Here is a 26,008-nt window from a genome sequence, read left to right as displayed (position 1 = left end):
TGTCTAGTTCTTCTGCACATTGCATGTGATTTTGATGTTATCTAAATCCAGCCCTTTAGTTCTCCAGCTGTAGTGTCTTCACAGTGTTATGGTATGGAAATGGTTTTTTTATCTTTAAACATCCTTGTTGGCTTACTGTTGTCTTTTTTGTTCTAATTGCTTTTTTAAAATGAAAGGATATTAATGGTATGATGCCCTGGTATTTCAGTGTTATAATGATGACTTCTGGTTTAGTTCTCTGTTCCTTTTTTTTTTAATAAGTCCCAACTCAATTTTTTGATCATTCTTGATTAAGCAAATGTCTGAACTGTGCCTTGCAGCTCCAGTGGTTCCTGAGCAGCATAACAAATTTGCAGCATGCTGTTTGTTTTTTGGGGTTTTTTTTGCTTAGGTTGTACTTATATTATGTGGATTACCTTGCTCTATTAATGCTGAATTTAACTGCCTATTTATCATGCTAAATTCAGAGCAACTGTAAGGTCTTTAGTGATTCTTCTTTTCCTTTTTCCTTTACTTTCCTCAGTAAATTGTCATCTTAGACCCCTGTCCTTCCCAACTCTTTACCTGCTCTGTTGCTTCTAAAGGAATGAATGCATATTCCATAATAATTTTGCTGATCACTCTTTGCCAAAATGAGATACCTATTCTTACTTTTTCTTTCCTAGCTGTAGATCAGACATCAGTTTAAGTGGACCTTCCTTACTTAGTGACAGTTTCTTGTTTGTAAAGGTGTTTGAACATTTTTAAAGCATTTGAACATTTGAAATACTTTCTTCTACCAACATTTCTTCCTGCTCTGTATATTATTGTGCCTGCTGGTTCTGTTGTTTATAGCTTTTATTAACTTTTCCACCATAAAGACCAGGTTTATATATTCTACTGGTTTATAAATTCTTCTCGTCAAGATTCTTCAGGTATTTGTCATTTTATTTGCCACCTACCTTCCAGTCTTGTCGGGCAAAGGTTGTTTAAATGCAAGGTTTAATGACACAGTTAATATCTTAAAGTCATCTTTGGCTTTTCTAAATACTTGCATGAGTAGTATTTGCAGCTTCAGGAACTAGGCACCTTAATTTGCTTTAGTATTGTGACTACTTATGTTCTGGGACAAAAAGGTTGGAGGTAAGCTGCAGTCATAAAAGTTCCCTGAAGTGCTGCCTGGTGGACACTGACACAGATAATCCCTTCATTCTTCTGCTGCACTCTTGCATCCTTAACATCTTGATCATATGAAATCTCAACACAGATCCTTAAACAGAACTGGGTAGAGCCAGGCCTGAAGGAAAATGTCTTAATTATACACACAGTGGTTCAGATATTTTTGTATGTCTGAATGCAGGTAGTATTTTAAGACTGCCTTTGTTCATTCAGCTATTTTAAGACTTTTTTTGTTGCTACTTTTGTTCTATATCTGGTTTTCTGACTGTCAGACAGAATGTATTGGAAATTTAAAATTTTTTATTGCCTTATTATACTGAAATCATAGAATCATAGGATAACCATTGCTGCAGAAAGATTTTAGACTTGCAAACAAGGATGTTGATGGTTACTAGCAAGATATATGTAGGACAGAGATGGATTGCATTACACATTAGTGAGTTCAGTACAGGTGAGGTATGGTTTATGAAGCATTCTTAGCCTGCTGGCACCTGAGTCAGAATCATGAATTATATAAGCTTTTGCACTGGAGTTTAATCAGAATTCTTAAGTGCTGCCTTTTTCTAACTTACTTTTTCTTCTCTCATCTATCTAATGTAAACTTTCTTTTTTTTTAAAAAAAGTACTGCATGTTTTGGAACTGTGCAGTCATTCAGATGTTTTTCCAGATGAGTGACTGTAGGAGATGATAGGAATACTTAGCTTGGAAAGTAGTTTGGAAATTTGAATTAAAAGCTGAACTTACTTTTGAGGTTTTTCTCCTAGGACTATTGCATTTGTTTATTTAAGTAAATGTGAGAGATTCCTGCTTGCTTGCAAGAGCACGTGCTTTACTTTGTGACAAACTTGCATGTTCTCAAAATCTTGTTAAAATGGAGGTGTTGAGATGCTTACACCACCATGAACGTGCAGGGGTGAAACCGCCTTTGGGCAGTGGCTGCATTCTCACAGTAACCAATGGGCTGTGATGCTTGGATGTCCCAGCTAGAAAGACTGACTTGCTCTAAGAATGCTCAGAGCTGTAGGGTGCAGGCACAGAAGTTTCAGGAGCAAGTCTTGAATTCATGGGAGTTACCATTTAATTGAAGGCAGCGCTTTTTTGTGAATTTGATATTTTAAGACTTTTATTGATGATTTTGACAATATATGTGAGCAAGAAAACTAGGCCTTATATCCTAAGAAGATTTTTGTGTAACCTTAAGTCTAGATTTCCTGAATATTTGAGCTAGCTGTGAGTCTTTATTTGACTTAACAATGAAATTTCCACATGAAAAGAATACTTGCAGATTAAAATTAATTTTACTAGCTCCTGGAGCTGAGTTAATCCATCCATAGTTTGTGATGCAGCTTCTGGTTTTAATACTCAAGTAACATTTTATGTTTTTTAAAACTCAACTTTTTATGTGCAATAGAGTGAACTCTAGGCTATCATTATTTTCCCTTGTAATGACGCTGTAATATGACACTGAAAAACTTAACACTTTCTAAATTATTCCAACCCTTCTATCATTAGCAGTACAATCACTATATACAATATACATAGGACAGGAAAATCTCTCTAAATAGGAAATGTGAGGAAGATCTTGGTCTTGCAGAAAAAGGTAGCTAGTGACTGCCTTTCAGGGGTGGTTCTGGTGAGGCACATTTGCCAGAATGCATCTGTGTGGAAGTTTTCATTAGCCATCTAGACCATCTTCAAGGAAGCATTCAAGAAAGCAAAACTGCTAATTCCTTGAATGACTATTCCTCCAATGCCTTATGCTTTGTAGGCTTTAAAACGTTGCTTTCATGTTTCCTAAATGATGTAACACTCACTTTGTCTTCAGGGTGGCAAGCCCCACAAGCATCGGAAAGATCGCCTGCAGGATCTGATCGACATCGGTTACGGGTACGACGAGACGGACCCTTTCATTGATAACTCTGAAGCGGTAAGTAACCTTCACCACAGCAGCAAGAAACCGTGAGGCAGTGCTTTATCTTTTCAATACAGAACAAAGGTAAGGGAAAATACTTTGTACCTGTCTGTTAATGATGTGAATGCAAAGGACATGCTACTTTGGGAGACCAATGAACTACTGTATTTGTAGTCTTATTCCAGATATTATGCACCAAAGAATTAAGCTATTCCTAGATCAGATAATTGTCTAGCTTTAGAAATGAAAATATTTTTATTTGTGTGCTTCATTTACTGTTGACTGAAATGACACTGGCTCTGTTTAGTTTCTTGTACTAGCTCTCTGGATTATTAGTGGGTTACTAGCATTAGATTTCCTGCTTTAGATCACGAAGCTATTCTCCTCTTAAAAATCAGTAAAAATAGGATGGCTATTCTAAACATTGAATATGTCTGAAAAATTTGAGACAAAACAGGTTAAACAGCAGGATATTACTGCTTACTTTGTCTGAATATTTTTTAGAAATGAAAACATATCTTGAGGTAAAAGAAAAAGGTATTAGTTTGGTGCAGGCTGTATCAGGGATATCAGAAGGTTTATAGGAGGGCATTTGGAGATATCTTGAAGGTGATATATGAAATTACAAAAATGAGTAAAAAGCCTGGAAAAAAAAAGTGGATTGTCTTAAAGCTCAGAAACCTTCTATAATTCTTCCTTATTAAATGTCAGAAAGAAGTATATGTACAGTTTAGTCAAGTAAAAAAAAAACAAACCAAAAGTAAGAGCTGTGCATTGCCAGCCTTCAGTTTCCTCTAGTGCTGAGTGACACTGGACAAAATAGCAGTGATCTACTGTGAGAAGGAGTGGGCTAGAATTGAGTGGGAGAGGAAAGGTTATGGAAAGGAGTTGAGAGAGAAGAGTAAGAAAATCACATAAGTGCATTGCTTAGCATACATTATGTCAAGCCTTCATTTAAATTCTAAAACTTTTACTGTAAAGAACTGTAAACTGAGCTGTGAAGTTTCTAGCATATAGATGTTGCAATGAATGATCCTATGACCTGTGTGAGGTGCACAGAAAGTGTTTGCAGAGCTGATACCTTTTTCAGCAGAAGTTGAGCAGTAAACCACAGTGCATAGCAGGCTGAGCTTATCCTTATCTGTGTGCATTGATAGTTTTTGAAGCAGGTCTGAAGTTGTGTGGAGAGAGAGATTGCTGTAAGGTGCTTATTGTAACTTGTTAGTCATTTTTCATCGTCTAGAAACTCGAACCTGCCAATGTTAAACTGTTTTATCATTATCCCACAACTTCTGGTTGTACTGCTGTAACAATATTGGGGTCTAAGCCTTCATATGTCTTTTCCAAAGGTCATATTCTGATCTCCAGCTTGGTAGGAACAGATATGCTTCATTTCTGCTGAGAAACCACTTGAGCCTATAGGTTTATCTGGTTTCTCACTGTTGATTAAGTTCATCATCTTTGCTTTTAAAATTTAATGATACCCAACCCAAGTTCTAGCTGGGTTTTCCTGGATTTACTGTGACCTATCACAGATGTGATAGGAGATTTGGAAGACTAGCAGTACTCATAGCACAGGTCTCTGTCAAAGTACGAGTCTGGTATATTAATACTTGGCATACTGTGCCTCCTTCCAGCACTGGTGGTGCTACCAGCAGCAGATCTGGTAGATTTGCAGGAGCATTTACTTCTGTCTCTTGCCAGAGTCCTTGCAAAATGTACAAAAGGCAGTTGTTGGAGGACCAGATGGTTGCATCATGTGCTAGCTGTGGAAGCTATTGGGGAGAAATGGTGTATTCTCTAAAGATTGCTCTCCTCAACAAATCATTATGCCTCATGTCTGCATTACCAGTACAGACTAGTGAGAGACCATCTTTGTTTTGCTTGTATACCCATTTTTATATAGAAAAGAAGAAAAAAATATAGTGGGCCAGCTGCAGTCCATGTTGTTGTTGCAGAGCTTAAGGGTTCTGTAATGTAGGAATTGAAGCCCAACAAAACCTCTAATTCCATCATTCTGACTTGGATACAAGAGAAGTGTTCCGAAAGAAAATCTACATGTCTGGCTTGCTCATCTTCTGTATGGCCAGCTATGAAATTGTCGTGTACCCTGAGATGTGTTAGAGCCAGGCCCTGGACTACTTCTTAGAAGACACACTTTCTTACACATAAAAAGCTATAATATCCTGGGCACAAACACTTGAAAAGTGAATATGAGCGCCTCTTTAATTGCTCCAGGATTAGCTTGTCTCTATCCCAGAAAAAAAATTTGAAAGCTTCCTCAGAATTTTAGTCCTTTTTTTTGGTCATAGTTGTGAAAGAAATACTGAGCTCTTTGGCGCTGAAACAGATTTATTCCATAGCTTTAGAGATACTTTCCTTTTAAAAACAGATTGAGGTAAATGAATTTGCAGGCAAGCAGGAAATCTATGCGAGCAGCTATTCTTGAGTTGAGCATTTTGACTGTAGTCAGTGGATTGTGATAATTCCAATAAAAAAAGAAAATCACAAGTGGCTTACTATTGTTTCTAACCCCTCTACAGGGGTTAGCCTGATGGCAAGTCCTAATCTTTGCTTATCTTAATAGACCTATACAAAATGTCCATAACCTGTGAAGAAAGCTGCCCCTCCTCAATGTTTCCGCTGCTTTGATGTTGAAAATAGGTTTTGCTGTAGTGTAAGCTGCCCAGAACTACATTCTTTATGAAGTGAAATTCCTGTAGAATTTTTCACCCACTCTATTTTTCCTGCACACACATGCATGTCCAGCCAGATCAGGCTGATTACTTGCTCTTGTGATGACCTCTGATTATTTGGTTGGTTGAATATTTTCCTGGCAATGTAAGCTTTATATAGGTAGAGACTGCAAGGGAACACAGTGCTTTCTGAGCTTTCTATTATGCAATACAGAAGAGGGAATTTAAAGTAATGCATAGTGTTAATGAAAGTGTATGCTGTTTTCTCTTACTTGAAGGTAACAAGGCTTGGATATCCAAACCAAAGACTTCGCTCATTTCAGGTAGATGAATGTAGAAAAAGAACTGTTGACCGACAAATCTATAAGCAGTGTCTTTTGAAGCGGTGATACTAGATAGCCATACTGGCAGGAATTGAAGCTAAATGTGAATGCCAAGAGCAGTGGGAAGCAGGTAGTTCAGTTCTTCAGACACCCAGGCCCCTGTGTAAATATTTGACCTAGTCTGTTATATTCATAGCTCCATAGTAGCTTTCTAAACACTGATGTAAGAAGTGCTGTGCTGGTCACTAGAGAAAGCCAGTGTATCAATAGTTTCTCGTACATGGAAGGTCTCTCCAAAACAGGTACTTAGCTAAAAGGAAGATCTGACTTTTTCTTTAGCTACATCTTGCCTCAAGAGCTCAGATCATCTTTAAAGAAAACCTTTCAAAGATTTTTGTGTTGGTTTTAATGTTAAAAGCATTGCTCGGTTTCTGAGTTCCCTAGAATACGTGCCATAATTTAAGGGCTTGGTCTCTGCACAAATTCTGTGTCATGAAATGCAGTTTTCACCTGTTTCCAGGATAAATTTGTCCTCATCTTGTATTCTCCAAACTTAAAAAGCTATGATAGATTTAATATCCTCTTCTCTCCTACCCTGGCTTGCCCCTAAAACCTGAAGCTGATGGGTTATCTTGGACAAAACTCTTGAATATCTGAGACACTTTTTCCCAGCAAGAATAGTATCTCTTCAGGGAATAGCAGCTCAGTGTGTTAATGGAAATTTTTACCATTTTTGTGAGGTTCTGGGCCAGATGTAGTATCAGGCCAACTTGGTACTGTTCTCTCATTCTTCGTACTCTAAGGAGTTTGTTTTATGCAAACTATGGAAAGGAGTGTTGTTGTTTTAAAAAGATCACTGTCTCTTAAAAAATCCTAACAAAACAACCAAGCTATCAACCTGCAAATGTTAGAGGCATTTACAGAAAAACACTCCATAGGTTCCATTATTAAAAATATTTTCATGGTGTATTGAGAGAAATTGAACACTGTGGCATTTTTCACCTGGAAAAGGCTGCCTTTGTAGACCTCGGTCGCAAACCTCATCCACACTGAATACAGGAGGGTGCATTAAAGCTTCTATTTTTAAGAGGTTCTCTTGCTAAGTGTTTCATTGGCTCTGGATTGGTATGTTTATAGTAGTACTGTCTTCCTTGTTCATTGTCACTTTGCCCAGGCTTGGAAGTTGTGTGTTTGGGGAATGGTGCTCCCTTAGCCAAGTGCGCGGTGTCACCTTTAATAACGCTTCGTGCACGCTTCCCGCGTGTCTTCAGGGGACACCTGCCAGCTAGCCCCTGATATATCCTGTGCCTTCAAGTGAGCACAAGGACAAGCTTCAATTTGGAGATTCTTTGTTTTTTATCCTCCTCACCCCAAAATACATCTAGGTATAAAGTGGAGTATCAAACCAGCAGATACAGATGCAAGAACTAAGCAGGTACAAGAACCAGAATGGCTAGAGAAACAAAGGTAGTTGAATGTGCAGAACACATCTGGTGTTTGTTAAAGCAGTAGTAATGTTTTTGTGCTCTTTCTGCAAAAAGACATACCCTTCTTTAGGAAGGAATAAGAAGAAACTGAATGAACTGAAAATTCAGCACCTGCATAGGTTCTTGAAAACACCTGAGACTTGTATCTGGCCTGTGTGGTACCACTCTTTAAATTTGTAGGAGAAGGAAATTATAATGGTTGTAGCAGCATCCTGTATTTTGCTAGATTTAATTTCTTGAAGAGCACAAAATCACTTTTCAAAGTAATCTGAGCTACTAGAGGGGTAGATTGTAGCCTAGGATCAGCTATTTGAGTAGATGCATTTGTTTAAGCAGTACAATGGACCTAAGTGTTTCCCAAAACATACACAAAAATATGATTACTAATGTAATACAAAGGGAGGTTTATAACATGCCAGAATAACAGATCTTTGATAAGAGCATTTGTCTTAAATGTCATATATGGAAAATCTGCTCTTCATGTTGAATGAGGGGAAAAGGAAAGTATAACTTCTTTTCTGCAGAATCTTCTAGTAGTTCTGTAACATTAAACCTGGAGAGATTAAGTAATATGTTACATAATTATTTAACACTGAACTAGATTTTCATTGTGGGTCAGGTCAGAGCTCAAGCTCTGAAAGAACTGAGTTGCACAGATAAAAGTGGTCACATGGCTGGTCATACATTTTGTAACTTTGGCTGAAATGTTTTCAAGGTGAGAAGAATGTAATCTCCATGAAGTGAAGGTCACTTAAGCTAATAGCATAGCTCTGGTGGCTGGTGGAAAGGTATAAAAGGTGTTGGCTGAGATGGGAACAAAACAGGAGAGTAGATGTGTATTGGTACTTCTCTCAAGGTGCTCAGGTAGGCTGATGGATTATGATATGTTGACTACTAAACTAGGATACTCATATGAGACTATCCTGGGCCAGGTATTATATCTTTTATAATCTCTCACGCTTTTTTCTTTTGTGCTCTGCCAGCTGTCCTTTTCCCCAGGGTTAAAAGAAAAACAAACCAACCTGCCAACTTACCTGTGCATTTTGGAAGAGAAACCTTCTTTATCACAGGAAAGCTCTTTGTGATTGCTTTTTGATGTCTCCTTGGATTAGCAAAGCAATGCATAGTTTCCCCTTAACCTTGTTCAAGATTTCCTTGTAGATTCTATTATACTCTAGTTTTTGGAAAGATAGGTAGTTTTTTGAAAACTCAGCCTTAAAGGATGGCAGAGCCAAAGAGTGCATTTCAGTTCTTTGCATCTTGAAGAAGCATAGAGATCAATCAACTCTGTATTTTTTAAATATCTGAAGTGTGTAGATATTTAGTCCACTTCACTGAAGGAACTGTATTTGACATCATTTCAGTAGCTTGGCCTTTATTCAGTGGGCTACTGATGATCAGTATCAAAGAAACAGTTCCTTCCACCCCAAGCTGGTTAGACCTACCTCAAAAATAAACTAAGCAAGGTACAAAAATTATCCTTGCTTATCTTTTAGCTAAGTATTATGTTATGCAAAAATAACAAGCTACATTTGTTAAACCATTTGGACATGTTTGCACCAAATGTCATTTCCAAGACAATACAGAAATGTTTAAAAACTTTTTTACATGTGTACTTTTGGAAGCTATTGTCTGGAAGGGAGGTGAATGAGGAGAAGGATCACAGTAGAACATCTGAGGGTTGTGGTCAAAATACCTGGACTCAAGAGTAGACAATATTAATATAAGATACTGCTGTGGGTCTGGATTTCAGAACTAAATTGGTATAATCCATTAAAATTCTCTGTTCTTGGTATAGTGATGAAGTTGAAACCAGTTAACTTATTTTTTAAAAAACTAAATTATTTTTCATACCAAAACATTTAACTAGATTAATAGCACTAAAAGCATAGTAATGTGGCTCAAGGACAATAGTTTAAAATAGCTTGCATATGAACCTGCTTTTTAGATGGTCAGACAGTCTATCAGTCTTATTTTGTTATCTGCAGGATGATTCCATAATCAGTTGTAGGACAAACCTGTGTTCACAGGAATTAGTCAAGTCCTGTCTCTTTGTAGGTCTGAGATTTTTTTTTTTAATTCTTGCCCTTGAAATGTGTAAGGAAGAGCAGAACACTGTAAAGGGCTTTAAACTTGTTTTTGTTCATGAGATAAATTGTGTGATTTCATACACAGAAAAACTAGTTTAAAGCAAAGGTCTTGAAAGCAGCTCATAAGAAGATTTAGAATTTGCAAGAGCCATGTTCCCTTTAACTGAGAGTTCTGGAAGCACTTCAAAATGAAGCCTAATCTCTGTTACTAATACCTTATACAAACATACTCATTTTCTGTTTAGTTAGGGCACTAGAAAATAGTAAGCTTAGCTCAAAGGGGGGTGTACACTAGCTACACTGTGGTCTGCAGGCCCCTATGTCTAAAATACAACATTGAGTTATAAGTTACACCTTGTTCAGTAGGTTCAGGGTAAAAACAGATTTTGGTAAAGAAAAATAGTCTTACTCAAGGGTTAAGAGGAACTGAATATCAGAAGGATCTTTGAAGGTCTGACTAAATTCAGAGTCCTCAACAGACGCTGTTGAAACCTCAACTGCTGAGTTATACATCCATATCTTGCTGATCTTACTTGCCTGTTGAGTATTATGGAATACATTCACTCTGTATATTAAATGAATTTTGTGTTTCTTGTTGCCTTGTTCCAGTGGATCTGTGCCACACAGCGTGTTGATCATTCAGACAATTTGCTGTGATTCATGTGATTCATGATTCCTCATTTGTGGACTGTCTTTAATCCTTGCTTGTGTTACCCCGACTTGCTGTACTGCTCTGCATCTCAGTCTTTACTGTGTTGGCTTTTGCTTCCTATGATAATGGTCCCAGCTTTGACTGTGTGCTTTTTGCTTCTAACTTGGCAACCACTGTGTTCTTTTGTTTTGATCTTTTTCTGCCCCACCCTTGCTAATTCAGTTCACACCCTCTCAGCTCAAATGGGTAATGTCTGCTGTGTCTGTTAAGCACTGTGGATCATAATCGCTTTTCTCTGCTTTTATTTTCCTTGCACTTAATGAAGCTGGTTCTAAGAGCTGTGGAGAAAGCATGAGTTTTCTCTGAAATTCTACACAACCTCCACTCTCAAGTTTTCTTTGCATGACCCTCCTGGTCTTTTAAGATTAATGACAAGTCAACTATTAAGCCACTTCACTTTCATTTTGTTCCATTAATAGATTCTCTCACTTTCTTGTGCTAGCTTTTCAAACCATCTTAAGGTACTTTATAAATGCTTTCACCACTTTTCCCATTTTGTCTTTCTGTACTGCTTGTTAAGTTCTATGTTCCAGGAACATAAAAGGTGATGAGTCAGGGAAGTTTCTAACTACTTAATCAGATTAAATCCCTGGGTAGGACTCCAGTTCAGGCTCTTTTTCCAGCTTCCTTGTTGAAGTACATATTTACTGTTTTACTTTCCTGAATAACTCTTCTTCCTGTCTAAAAGTCTTCGGTAGCCTAGACTTTTCAGTTCTTAAACCATTTTATCTTCAGTATATTTTACATGGCATGGAGGTTGTTGGTTGCATGTAATAATAGAATTAATATTGTCATCCACTATACTGATTATTGACTACTTTTTATGTCTTTGGATTTCAATATTTTTGAGATTCAGCTTTATAATTCTAACTTGGAAATTTCTTCATAAATACTAAGTACTTTTCAAAATAAACTATTGGTAGTTTGAAACATTGTGTGGTTTTAAAATTGTCTGAACAAAGTGAGGATGTTTGCCTTCAAATGAAAAATGTCCTGGCATTGTGATATTTAAGAGGCGGTGTTGTATTAAACATCTAAAATTGGAAATAAGGTAACAGATACTGTGGTGAAGTTTGTTATGTCTGGGATAGCATTTTTAACAAAAGAAATTTCAGAGAACTGTTTAAAAGAAGTGGGGGTTTGAGCAGGGCATTATGATGAGTTGCTTTGAGAAAGCAGTAGTTTTAATGCTGTAATGCTGCCTTTTTTTTAAGAAAAGAGCATTGTGTTAAAAGGATACTCTGTTATTAATGTTCTCGGCTTCAACCAGTTAATTTTCTGTAAAATTGCTCTCCTGTTTCTATTCTAGCAAGCTGTACTGTGAATTGGTATATATATTTTTATGTACAGGGACTGGTGAATGAAATATATCTTTAGTTTATTAAGAAATGCTGATAAGTTCATCTTCCTTTCCCTGCCCAGTATGATGAATTGGTTCCTGCATCCCTGACAACCAAATATGGAGGGTTTTATATCAACACTGGTACACTGCAGTTTCGCCAGGCATCTGAATCAGAGGATGAAGACTTTGCAGAAGACAAAAAGCATAGGCCACCTAAAGTGAGTGATTTTAATGAAGGCTTTTTTACAGAAATAGAAGCTAGGTGGAAATATTTGATACACTTAGAATGGCTCAGATGAAGAGTCCAAAATCAGAATGATGTGTGGTACTGTTTTATTGCATTTTCTGGTTTGTGGCTCATGTACTAGCATTCAGTAACTAACTCAGGATGTCCACAGGCTGTCCAGTCTTGTAAGACTAAGCATCTGTTTAGGTAGCCTGACAAGTTGTGTCCACCCATCTTGAACTGACAGATGATTCTGTAATTTTGTAAGAATTTTATTATACAAGATGAGACCTTAAATTCATCCATACTCTTCTTAATTTTTGCACAATGTTTACATGATATGAAATTGTTCCCAATATTGAGAATTTTAAACCAAATTTAAACATATTTACCAATAAACCATATCTTAAACCAAAATACCTGTTAAAATAAACTCAGTTAATAAGAATAGCTATATTAAAATTATATACACAATCTTTCCAAACAGCATGCTGTTCTATAAAGTTTGGCAAGTTACAGTCAATGTAAACATAATTGCAATATGACATTTACAAGTTACATGCTATTTCTGAGAACTTAGTGCTTCCTGGTGTCCTTTTCTGCTCTATAACACTTAAATTTAAGGTTCTTGTACTGACTGTCACTGGGATGCAGATAACATTCTTTCTAGCAGCCTGTATGATGCTATGGTTTTGATTTGTGACTAAAACAGTGTTGATGACTACACCAGAAGTTTGCCTGTTGCTGGCTAATGCTTGCACAGTCTGAAGGCTTTCTGTTTCCCTGCCCTGCACCCTCAGATAATCTAAGGATCAGGAAGGCAGGGGAGATAGATGGTCTGTGACCAGCAAAGATGTTTCATAGTGGTCAGCTTCATAGTCAGCAATGGAACTTTGGTAGCAGAAGAAGGTGCAGGAATTCCATATTCCAAGGTAGCCATTGGCCATACTGGCTGGGCAGCACTCTGCATGTACCTTAGAGTATTTCTCTTACTGAAAACTCTAAATTTCATAACTGTTTAAAAACGATTAATGATTAACACCTGTCAGTAACTACAATTGCTGCTAGGAATCCATCATACCATTTGCGTTTACACATATTAAGGTGTTTTACCTGGCTCTGAATTAGAAAGTGTAAAGAAAACTGAATGTTTCTTGCTGTAGAAGTCCTTTAGGGTGGAAGAATCATTGTCCTTTATTTGATCTCTTTTCTAGATAGCAAAGTTGAAAGAAAGTGAAGATCGTGGAATGAAGAAACGCAAGCGAAAAGATGAAGGGACAGAAAAGGAGAAGAAGCCTCGGAAAATGAAAGTTCCTAAGCAGTTGGGGTAGGTTTCTTTTTCTTTATAAGAACTCTTCAGTTATATTTGAGGTTTGGCTTTGAGACTGTGTGCCATAGCAAGACCATTACAGCTGTTTTGAATATTGTGCTTTTAAACTGTAATTAATAGCTTATAGATTTTGTTTCAGAATTTGTGTGGGGTTTTTATATTACTCAGTCCTATGGGCTAAATTTTTGTCCCCTGAAACTGCACCAGGAATAAGGAAAGACAAATCACAGAAAGTAAATTCTGAGTATTATGAATAGCATAAAGCATCATTGTCCTACCCAGCATCTAAGCTAGCACTAGGAATTGCATCTTCTATTGAAAAATAATTTTCTTCCTATCTCTTTGTTTCTCATCTGTAAAGCTGTAAATACAGTTTAATTATTCTTCTATGCATTTCTTACTGACTTTGTGCTTTCCTCAGTTCTGAGGCTAGCCATAGAAAGATTAAGGTGGTGGGGCTAGATTAGGTGGCTGCTAGAAAACTGTTGCTGAGTTGGATGGAGGCTCTCTTACTGTGAATATTCACATTGAATATTGAAAATTTACTGACTTAATTTTTCATCAAGGTGACAAGTTGGTGGAATGTTCTCAGTTTAAATAAAATCTAGATTTTGAGCCTGCATTTAAAAATTTTTAGCAATGAGAAGAATTTTTTAAACATATATGCTGTACAGGCAACCTGCCACCATTCAGCAGTATTGAGAGGCAAATTTAAGTATTTTAGTATTGTAAATCTGCTGTGAGTTTTAACACTTGTGCCAACTTCTCCATAATTAAATTGAGAAGTCAAAATGAAATAACCTTTGCCTTAATGTGTATAAAATGTAACAAATCAGTTGGAGAACATGTAATCATGTGCCCACCTAAGGTTTATGGTAATTGATAAAATGGTCTGAAGATGGAAGCAGGAAGTACTACTTCTTCCCCCTGATAAATTTTAATTGTACTAAACTTTGAGTTATGTTGTTAAAGGTTACTAAGGCCTCAAAAGTCACACGCTAATAAAAGATTTCTTTCCTCTACAGAGTAATGGCCTTAAATTCACACAAGTCTGAGAAGAAGAAAAAGAAATTGTATAAAGACTCACTCTCTCTGGCTGCCATGATCCGTAAATTTCAAAAGGAGAAGGAAGCCATGAGGAAGAAGGAACCTAGTCCAAAACCTCCAGTGACTGTTGCAACCTCTACCCCTAGTAAAATTCCTTCCTCCTCTCTCAGTGCAGGAAATGATATCTCTGACTTGAATCTTAGGATCAATGATCCTGTCCTCTCCATTTTTGGTAGCACAAATGAACCTGAGCTCCTGCAAGAAACTGAAAGTGCCCTGGAGATGCTGGGGGACATTGACTTTGACAAGTTGCTTGATGGCACTTCTGATGGCAGCCCAGTCTCTGAGCTGTCAGGAGAGAATGGAAATGTCACTCAGGCAACCTACACCTCTCAGGTCATGACACCCAAGCAGGTGCCTGCCCTCCCAGAAGGTCTGCCTGTGCTACTTGAAAAGCGCATTGGAGACCTTCGAACAGTAAGTATGAGTTCACTGCTAGTGGATTGCGTTCAAGAATCTGAGAGAGCAAGGAAGAACAATTAGGACCTTGAGTGTCATCCTTGAATTCCTGGCTGAAACTTTAGAAATGAAGAACTGATGTTAATGGCAATCTTAAAGGATGTGTTTATACTCAGATAAAAACAGGCAGAGATGATGCAGGTCAATTGTTTTAGCAGTGTTTGTTTCACATTGGAAACGGGGTTTTCTAAATCTTTTATGTGCAATAACTTGTCATTTTCATTTATTTATGGGTTTTTCCTCCATAATGGAAATAACCAGTGTTACTTTAACTTGAATTATTATTTGATAAAATGGGATGGGTGTTTTCTTACTTTGGAGGAGGTTACCTGAAATGACTGCAGCTTACAAATCCATGTATTTTGGATCCAGGTTTTTTGGCTTTAACTTGCCAGTTAAAAAAAAAAACAAAAAAACCCGAAAACAAAAAAATACCAACACAAGTAAAAAAAGCCACCAAAATGAGAAACCACCACCCAACCACCCAACTACAAAAAACAAACCAACCAACCACAAAACTGAACTTTTTCTTCTGGGAGGTTAGAATGGAATCAGAACTTCTCAAAAATGGGATGAAATATGTTAATTAACAAGTTACAAATATTCCAGTAAGTTATTGAAAGGGATCAGAACTATTAAGGTATTACATACTCCTTGTTTCAGTTATGGATGTTATCCTAAGTTGAGAATAAATTTGTTGCTTGTTCAGATTATTATATTAAAGCTTTTCCTTATTTAGAATAAAGTGCAGCTTTTCCTTATTTAGTATAAAGTGCAGCTTTTCTTTACTCATAGTTAACTGCTTTTTCAAAACATACTTCATTTTTTGGACAAAAAATAATTTAAACAATTCCAGAGTTTGCTTTGCTCTTACGTCTATAGAAATGTCTTCTAGTTTTCTTATTTATTTTTAAACATACCAAGCTAAACACAGCCAAGGAATTAATATTTACTGAAGTGAAGGAGCTTCTGTCTACCTTTCAGTATGCAGGTTAATTTTGCTATGAATCAACAATAAGCTTCTAGCAAAAGTGCAGAAATGGATTAGGCCAAAATTCAGGAAGTGTTAGTGACCTACCCCAAGTTAATTCATGTTGCTTCTCTGTATAACAATCTCAAACCATTTGGGAGGCCTCTTTAATTCAGTGGCTCTTGGAAAACATAACTCCTCATAGAATCATAAAATGGTTTGGGTTGGAAGGGCCCTTTAAGATCATCCACTCCAATCCCCCTGCTGTGAGCAGGGATGCCTTCCTCTAGACCAGCTGGGAACTCTTCCATTTTTGACAGTGTCTTCTGAAAGCTTCCTGGCTAAGCAGAGGAAGTTTAAGTTTGTACTTGGGGAACAGCTAGACTGTATGTTGACTTAAAGATTGCAACTTCCATACCTCCTGTAAATTGCAATCAGACATCTAAAAAGCACTAAAAATGAAAGTCTTGTCAAATATTTACCAGACTCTTGCAGCTTTAGATCTCTTTAGCACAAAGAAAAGTTTATAAAGCTGTAGGAAGAAGCCTGTGCTCCATGGATGGGGTACAATATATCAAAATTTAAAAAATAAGATTGGAAAGCCACTATATACAGGCAATAAAAACTTCCTGACTTCCTTTCATAGATTCATGTGTTATAGTTTCCTGAGTGGATTATTCTGTACTACCCTGACAGAAGGCAATATTGTATACAAGCAGGAAAGTAAATAAAAGGGATTTTTCCTCTATTTTTAAGATCACTGTCAAGATAATCATTCTGGAAATAAAACCCAACCATAGTTTGTAATAGTGATGAAGTTTTTGAATCTGCTGGTGTTGCTCTCTTTAAAAGCCAGCAGTGCTGTCCAGCATAATAGTATAATGCTGGAATTGCCTTTCAAGGTCTACCTGGGACTGAAATGTCAAAGCTTTTTCCTTCTGCTTTATATAAACCAGATGATGACTCTAATCCTTGTGTTAATTAAGCATAAAGGTCCTGGATTTAAGACTTTCTGACTTGTCTTTTTGGTACCCTATCACTTGAAGGCATCCATAACCTTTCTAATTTTTTTAGCAGGACAAATGCTTCAGTGATCCTAAACAGATAGTACCATCCCCTCAGCAGCTCTATTTGTGGTAGAAAGCAATGAGTGGAATGCAGTCCTTGCAGGAACTTAAACTTCAGTATTAGTGTTCATGACTGAAGTAATAAAGCATTCAGACAATGGGCTACCTTACAGCTTTGAGTGTCACACTCTTTTCCTGTGCAGTTCACACAGGAAGAGAGGTAGAATTCACAATTTTTAGAAAACACTTTTCTTTCAAATTTAAATAGGTCAGTTACAAAGAGCAAGAACAGTAAGTATTTAACAGTAATAAATTAATCATGTTAACAGTTGGACTTACTTGTAGTTTTTAGCTACGTTGTTGCAAGTCACTACTCTATGGGGTTTTTTAAGGGCTCTTTTTTCTCGACTTCTGAATTTCTGCAGAGTAGATGTACACTAGAGAAAGGTTCTTACTGATTTTTGTAAAATGGTACAGGGAATTGGCTTTGTCCTATAAGCTGGCATTCCTTGTGGAGAAAAAAAATTATCTAGGTGATAAGAACAAAGATAAAGGGATTCTACATGGGAATTGCTGGGAGATCAGTAAAAACTTCTGATAAAAAGAACAAAAATACCAGACAAAATACTAAAGATACAGTCTAAAGATGGAAAGAATGCTGGACAGCACCAGAAAAGAGGGATGAGGTATTCCTCTAGCATATACAATCCGGTTGTAGAAATTACAGTGAAGGTTTGAGAGACCTCTAAGCTGGAAAGATGCAACTGGATGAGGCACATAACAGGTAGAAAAAGATGGAGTAGAAATGTGCTAGTTAATGCTCTTGCCTTCTTGACCTGTCAAACAATGCTTCTCTTTTTAAAACAGAGATAGTAGAATGTTGGTGGTGGTGATGGTGATAAAGCATCTACAATTTTCTTAATGGTTATTCAAAAGACGAATGTGTTAACATCAGTGATCCAGGCAGATCCTAAACAGAATGATTGTCTGCCCTAGAGCAAGGTGTGTACATTTGAATATAACAGTAACAATCCTCAGTTTTTTCTAAATAGCTGAGAATAGCTTGGTTTTCGTTATTCTTTTCCAAGTAACGTTTTCCGGTAAATAAGAATATGATGTGGCTGTAAAAGTAAAGATACAAAGATTGTTGGTTCAAAATACTCTATGAACGTGAATGCTTTTTTTTTTTTTGTATTTTTAGGCTGCCAAGATGTTTGATGAAGAAGGCAGGAAGAAGTTTTTCACACAAGACATGAACAATATTCTTCTGGAGTAAGTGCTTATCTGTAGAACCTTCCCTTTTTGGGAAGGGGGTGAAAGGAAAAGTACAGAAGAGGAAGTATTATTGAGGTTGTTCCAACAAATCCCTTAAAAGTCAATGAAGGTAGATCAGTCTAAGCTAGTTATTCGCTAAAGAGACTTATGTATGCATACAATTCCTGTCATACCCGTCTGTCTTTATCCAGTGTAAAATGTTTTGTAGTGCCCTGGTCCTTGACTTCATGTGTAAAATTCAACAAAATTGCCTTTATTTACTCCTGTCTCCCACTTTTGTTACTCAAATGACCTTCAGCTTTCATGAGGGCAAACACCAGATTTTTTTTTCTCTGTAATCTTCAATTAAGGGTTTAATATAGAAAGTTCTGTGTTCATAATCTATGAAACAAAAGTAATCTCTAGAAGACTATCACAAAGTGTCTCAGTTTCGATTCACAGTGGCGGGTGTAAACTAAATTTGAATTATTTGAATTTTTTAATGTTTTTGAATGGTCAACATTGCTGGAGAACTACATATGTGAATGGTTTCTTGCCATTGATTAGGACTTCTTCCTTTTACAAAACAACTTACCTGAAAATATCCCAAGCTGCTATTTTTAATATGCATAGCTAGAATATGCTATGCTTCCAAAGCTTCCTTAGGTTTTTGTTCAGATGCCATCTTTACCTTGGAGTGTGTCTGAGTGAGTGTCTCCTGTTGTTTGTCAGTATTGAGCTGCAGCTGCAGGAGGTGAACCCTGCCATCCGCAATGGAGTGTACTCACACCTGGAGGCTTTCGTGCCGTGCAATAAGGACACGCTGATAAAGCGCCTGAAGAAGTTACACCTCAATGTCCAGGTAAGGATGGGGAGAGCAGCTCCAGCAGGAGGCAATTATATGACAGTCAGTCCTCCTTGCTGCAGCAGAGTAGAGCAGTAGCCACACAGCCTCAAATCAAGAAAAATGTTTTGGATCAGTTGATAGATAAGTTTAAAAGCCTCCTTCCATATACATGATATTGTCACTAGGTTAGGAACAAATATTTTAAGTATTTCAGAATCTTTAGTTGAGAAAGAAGTGCTTTCATCTTGAAAGCTGGATACAGGCTATTAAGGAGTGTTTCTGCTATCATCACTAAGTATTACTGTAGTCTTAGGGTACATATCAAAGCAGCAGAATTAGAAAGCCACAGTAATAAGTGTCATGATAGGCTAAAAATACGTACTTTTGTTTTCACTTTTGTGTCAAGAAAAAAGGAAGGCTACATGGATAATAGATGACCCAGCCTGTATTATTTGTTCAAATTTCCTTTTGTGGCTAAGTCATGCGAATACTTGTATGCCATTTTCAGTAACTTTTCTGTTAAAGATTGTTTTTCTGTTGAATAGAAAAGTAATCTGTGGTCTGAAGTACCCTGACTAGATTCTTTAGATAAAATCCAGGACTAAATCTTGCAGAGGATCTGAAGATGAATGGAGATATCTCGGTGCTTGCTAATAAGGCAAACAGATTTAAATGCTATTATTTCTAAGCACATAAACATAAAAGAATATTCTAGTTCTTTTCAATAAGCAATTAAATTAATAATGTAAAGTTAGAAGATGTAGAAAGTGAATATAAAACATGTAGCAAAGTGTATAGTATATTACCTTAATGTTTGGAATTCTTACTCTTTGGAGACAATTCTAAATACATAGTCTTTACCTTTCAGATACATAAATTGCTCAAATAACAATCTACCACTTGGATAATATAATACATATTCATATTTTATTCATTACCTAGGATGTTTTTATACCACAGTTTTTGGAGACCTGATTAATAGGCTATTTATTTGCAAATGCTGAGATATTGATTGGTCGGTTTATTTCACTTTTTCCCCCTTAAGTTTTTTTCCCTTCTCTATTTTAATTTAAAAGCATTATTTAAAGAGATAATGCCATAATGTTTTGGGATGTTCATGACGCATTTATTTGTGACTATCATTTGTTGTTTCTCATCTCAAGACCTACGTGCATTTATATAATGCTGCTGCACCTAACAGGATTCAAGTGCCATGTAGAAATATGTCTGTCGCAGTCCATAAATAGTACTGGGAATGTTACCTTGGGAGTGATCCAGAAATTTTCATGAGACAATCTGAAATGCTCTTTATTTTACATCTAATAGGATTATTTTGGTACTCCTCTTTTCACAGGATGACCGCTTGAGAGAGCCATTGCAGAAGCTGAAACTGGCTGTCAGTAACGTCATGCCTGAACAGTTATGCAAGTATCAAGAGGACTGTCAGGCCCGCAATCAAGCCAAGAATGCCAAGTAGGTTATTCTGGAGGCTGTGCAAGCCTATTTAGAACCCAGCTGGAAGTTTGTATCCATGTTGTGTACTTCCTTAGCTCAGAAAATCACTCAGCTCTAGTTTAAGGGTGTCTTTCTTTAACTGTACAAATTACTTAATTTTGTGTGTTATTGTCTGACATCAGAGAGACATTCCATTAACTGAGCGACATAGGTCTTGATAGAAAAAATAATTTGAAGGATTACTGGTTGATTCCTAACATGGTGGATGAATGGAGGAAGATGATGTGTTGAGGTTGATATACTTTATCCTTGTTCATTGTAATTGTTTTGACCATAGTTATTTTAGACTTGGAGAGGTATTAACAGTTTGATAAGTACCCTGCCAGTTCCGAGTAGAGGCATTGCTTGAAGCTTATAGCATCAGTGAAAGCATCTGTAGAGTGTGTCCTTTTCACTTCTCTGAGAACCATAAAGCAGTGGGGAGAGGGAGATTAAACTGTTTATCCTACAAGGAAGTGTTGCAAAAATCTGAAAATAGGTCCTCTGTGGGTTATTTTTTCCCCCCAACACCTAGAATGACACTTCTTTTTCAATGAAATGTTCTGTTTTTGTAGTATATTTCTAAAGAAAATAATTGTTCCAACTGTAGGTTGCAAGCAGAAGATGAACGAGAGAAAAACGGATCAGAGGAAGATGATGATGAGAAACCTGGAAAGAGGGTTGTTGGACCCAGAAAGAAGTTTCACTGGGATGACACAGTGAGGTAAGACCAAGAATTTTCACTGACTTTATAAAGGGATCTCCAAGAGGATGTTATTACATGATACTGTTGAGTAAATCATTTTCCCCAGAATTACACCTTGGGGGAGTTTTGAAGAGGGTTGGTGTTAAATAGGCAAACTGGAATTCTGTTATGGTGAAACATCTTCATCTTTAACTCAAAAGGAAAATTATCCTCTGTCCAACCCTTTCAAGTTTCGCTGCTTGTTTTTCTGCTTTATCCAAATACATGAGAATTTTCTGACTCCAGCACTTCGAGCTTCTTTAGGCAAAGAAGAGGTGTGTAAGCAGTGTTAGAACTGCTTCTCACCTTTCTAGGAATACACTACAAAACACCAGTGAGCACTAGAGATTTCTGCCACAGGAGGACAGGCCATCAAGACTGGTGATATTGATTTGGCAAGCCTCCCAATCCAACAAGAGCTAGAAAAATGCATTAACTTAACCCCTTCTCTTCCCTCTGAACACAAATTCTTTATCTCTCAAGAGTAGCACAGGTTCTTATCTGAAATGATCAGATACTAGAGTTTGGTTTCCTAGAACAGATTTTTCTGAAAACTGAGATGACTATTATTTAAATAATCTAGACTTTAAAGCAAGCACATCTTTCTAAATTAGTAATTTCTCATGCAAGATCTTAGGCAATTTTAGTACAATTGTGTGTGTATTTATATGTATGTATTACTAAAAGGGGCTGGTGGACTTCTCTCAATGAATTTTTTAAGTACACGAAGACAACAGGGAAGAAAGCTTTCTGAAATATGTACAAGCAATATAGCTTGGACTGACCTGGAGGAGATAGATACTTAAATCTGTTGCTTTTTTGTTCAAGAGGCTCTAAAAGGATGATGTTACTTAATTGTGTGCACTTTTATATTTTTAAGAACAAAAGACAAAATCCCTGTCAGAAAGAATCCTCTGAAGTACTCAGTGTAGAACGGATTTCAATGGTAGAGCATATGAGTTTGTAGTAGCAATACTTTGTGCAGTATGAACTTCCAAAAAACACAGTTGGAACTGAGCACTTCCTGCAACTATCAGTAGACAGCAGCTTCAATTTCCTGGCCTTTTTCTGTTGAGCTTTTGAAAGGAGTGTCTTTCAATATATTTATTTTGTTTCTTTTTGCAGGTCTCTGTTGTGTAATCTTGTCAAGATCAAGCTGGGATGTTATGAGCTAGAGCCAAATAGAAGTCAGTCTGCTGAAGATTACCTCAAAACCTTTATGGAAACAGAAGTGAAACCACTTTGGCCTAAAGGCTGGATGCAGGCAAGGTAATATAACTGCTTTAGGTATCTACTCATTTTGATGTTAATGATTTCTTCAGTTCCTATTTATTGTCTTACATTGACTCAACCATGTACTATTGATATTGGTTGGAATTTAGGAGAATGTTTGTGAAGCTGGAATAGTTTAGAAGAACAAATATTTTTCTAAAATGAATTTTCTATGTTGTTTGTAAGCCTGAGAGTGAAAAAACCCACTGTTTTCTCCTTGGACAGCAATTTGCTTTTATCATCTCCTAGAGAATGAATTTGCCACTGCTTCTAACTCAGCATGAAGTTGCATTTGAGGAGAAGTATGAGGTGGAAGGATAACAGCTTGGGAAGTTCTTTGCAATATAGGAAGTGATAATCTGAAAATCAGTTTTGCCTGTATGTTGGAACACTGCATTATCAGAATGCTCCCACAGGCTTTAAAATTATAAGCTAGAATTTTGATAGCAGTGTTCACAACAGACTTAAGGTTCTTGCTCTCTATTTCTTGTTTGCAGTTGCGATGCTCTGTTTTACAGCAGTTAAAAATGCACCAGTTTCTAGATTTGCTTCTTACAGAAGTAAGAAGAAACAGCCACACAAAAGAGAAGGACAAATAAAATGGGAGCAATAGTAAACTGTTTTGAAACACAGGTTTGGCAGAGATTTCTAATGGTTTGGAGTGAAAGAGGAGCAAGTATGGTTTGGCCTGAGTTCTTTCTGTAGCACCCACTGCAAAAGATAATTTCATCAAACCTCAACCTGATTGTAAAAGCTAAATGATACAACTAGTTAACTTGCTCATTAATACCTTGATTTTAGTTTAGTCAAATCTGTATCAAGCTGTAAAATAACTATACTGAGAAATTTTTAAGATTGGTCAGTGTAGAAATAGCTGGTTAAATAGTAACAAAAAGAACTAATGAAGTTTTACACTTCCTGGCATACAGCTGATTTATTTTTGTTCAATTATTTAGTTTTTTATGTAAGTAGGTTAAAGACTTTGTTATCTGTTATGAAGATTTTATTGAATTAGATGAGACAGAGAATCCCAGTTTAGTTTAAGAATGGAAGATAGGACAGAAAGATCAGTGATGATAGTGGAGAAATAGTCAAGAGATAGTGTGAGGTGATTCAAGAATACCTAGAAGTGAAGTAGAAGTGAAGCATGTTTAAACTTTGAATTGGAAAACCATAAAACATACAGTCCTCTCCTTTCCATTGGATAAGTCTGCTGAAAATTTCAGTGAGCTTTTAAACTATCCATACAATTGGCTTCAACAACAAAAGACAAAAACTAAACAGAAAACCAGAATGCCCCCCCAAAGCAAACCAAAACCAACAACAGACCAAACAAACCCCAACAGGTGACAGATCATAACTTCCTGTTGACCAGCAAGACTTCATTTACTAACTGGGTGGTTTTAGTACCATAATGATTTACAAATTGTCCTATATCTACTTTCCTGCACTTTCCTGCTTTCTGTTAAGGAAGTGACATATTGTAATTTGAAGGCAAACAGGTTTGCCTGAAAAGAGGAAAATAAAGTATTTCCTGGAGTCTGGCAGTGGTAATTCCTAATACAGCACATAATTTGTATTCTGAATGCTCATTTTGTTGGGATGTTATGTTAGGGATTATGCTGAAGGCTTATAATTTTTTGCATTTTTATATGTGGCCTCAAGTGAGAAGGAACTATATAAATTTGAAAAAAAAAATTAGGTATTTAATGCTAAAACTGATCTATTGACCATGCATTTTTTAAGGAATTCTTACTGATGAGGATAGGTCTATGGTACTAGAACTTTGTGGGTTCAGCTGAGGAGAAAAATTTCTTGCACTTTCAAAGTTAACTGTATTTAATGTTTCTTATAGCTGTATAGGGAAGGAAGAGGGAAGGTATTGATCATAACTGGAAATTACAGAATCAAAGGATTGTTAAGGGTGGAAGGGACTTCATATACTGCTCTGTCCTTTCCTTGTACCCTGTCTGATTTCTGTCCTTTTATAGTACTTAAAATTTTGTCTTTAACCTTGAAGGATGATGCTACAAATTACTGGGGCCTGTGATTAGTTCTGAATTTTCATTTCCAAATTGAAAAGATTAAGGAATGGATAAAGCACCAAGAAAGAGGTGGGAAGGGAAATATTCTGAAGAAGCTGTATAGGTCAGGAGGTGGCACGTTAAACATGTAACGAGGAATGTTGGTTTTGCTCCATGATGTTCTTCATAGGTGTTCAGTAGTCTCTGATGGAACAATGCTATACAGATTTGGAGGTTAGTGTGGTGAAGAAAATGTGAAAATTGAGCTGGAAATAGAATCTGAGAAGTAAGGCACTGAACTTTAGTGAGAGGATCAGTGTTTTCTTACCAGATGACATGAGATTTTTGGATACTCAGATTTTTTGTAATTATTGCAGCTCTGCAGGTTGTATTATCAGTGGTGAAAAGCTCTTGTTTAGACAGCTGTTCATGATGTGTCAATGTGATGGCAGTGCTGAAAGAAAATGTCTGTCCTAGTTTGCCTATCTGGAAACAAGGAAGGGGACCACGTGCTCATTGTCTATTCATAGCTGCATTTGAATAGTGAGCTGTAGGATAGATACAGGTCAGCAATCATTTTCACTTTCCACTTGGCTGAAACTAAGGAGCTGAAAATATTGAATAAAAGCATGGCAAGTATAGAGATTTGTCATACTGGCTCCTGCCATTCCTTGGCTCTGTAGTAATATGTATGTGTCAGTCCAGTGTAACGGAAGTCAGAGAAATGATACACAATAGCCTCAAGTTTTTCTTTTACTAAACTTTCAAAAACTTTTACTAAAGTTTATTCAGTACTAAAAGTACTGAAGAAAACTAGAAACAGGCTTGGCTACTGTGTTCTGACTTTCATCTTCTGTGCTTTAAAAAAACCCCACAAGAGATTAATAACCACAAAACCAAGACTATAGATCAGTGTGTTGGACTGTAGTGTGAAGAGTTTACAATAATCCTTTATTTTATATTTGAACTATTTCATTAGTCTTTGAGGAGAGAGCATTCAAAGTGTATTTCTTCTGTCCAGTTGAAGAAAGTAATATTCTTTTATGTTGATTTTTGCTTGGCCGTTTACTAAGGTATTTTGAGCATAAATGCAAATTATTACATTTTTTTTAGATCTTCTGTTTATAGATGCCAAGACCTATATACCATGACAGCACTGCAAAGTAATCATTAGTTCCCTTGGGGACAGACAATCAAAGGCTGGTTCTGAAAACCAAAGGATATTTGGGTATTTGGAGGCTGTTTGTCACTGTAGAATCATTTAATGTTTCTTTTCTCACCACTCTTTTAGGATGCTTTTTAAGGAAAGCCGAAGTGTTCACAATCACCTCACTTCTGCTCCGTGAGTATAATAGGGACAACTTGCTTTACAAGATCTTTAGGTTGTGCAGAGCATCTTTTCTCATCTTCCTGCTACCTGTTTTAGATAGAGGGAAGGAAAGGGAGGTACTTTGGGATTTGTTTGAAGATACTTACACTGATGCTTATAATC

General features: G+C 36.7%; 1 protein-coding gene across 1 annotated transcript in view; it reads left to right on the top strand.

Moving 5' to 3' along the window:
- UBN2 (ubinuclein 2) overlaps window positions 1–26,008 on the top strand; it is a 52,584-nt gene that overhangs the window by 7,994 nt on the left and 18,582 nt on the right. The window contains exons 4-13 of the mRNA XM_031057768.1: window positions 2,985–3,086; window positions 11,802–11,939; window positions 13,162–13,274; window positions 14,303–14,801; window positions 18,082–18,152; window positions 18,867–18,996; window positions 20,336–20,454; window positions 21,086–21,199; window positions 22,346–22,489; window positions 25,808–25,858. Of these exons, the coding sequence (XP_030913628.1) occupies window positions 2,985–3,086; window positions 11,802–11,939; window positions 13,162–13,274; window positions 14,303–14,801; window positions 18,082–18,152; window positions 18,867–18,996; window positions 20,336–20,454; window positions 21,086–21,199; window positions 22,346–22,489; window positions 25,808–25,858 (1,481 nt within the window). The remainder of the gene's footprint in view (window positions 1–2,984; window positions 3,087–11,801; window positions 11,940–13,161; window positions 13,275–14,302; window positions 14,802–18,081; window positions 18,153–18,866; window positions 18,997–20,335; window positions 20,455–21,085; window positions 21,200–22,345; window positions 22,490–25,807; window positions 25,859–26,008) is intronic.

Source organism: Geospiza fortis, unplaced genomic scaffold, assembly GCF_000277835.1.
Source record: "Geospiza fortis unplaced genomic scaffold, GeoFor_1.0 scaffold173, whole genome shotgun sequence".
Lineage (NCBI taxonomy): Eukaryota > Metazoa > Chordata > Aves > Passeriformes > Thraupidae > Geospiza > Geospiza fortis.
Note: the sequence above shows the minus strand (reverse complement) of the source record. Positions and strands in the feature narration are given on the sequence as shown.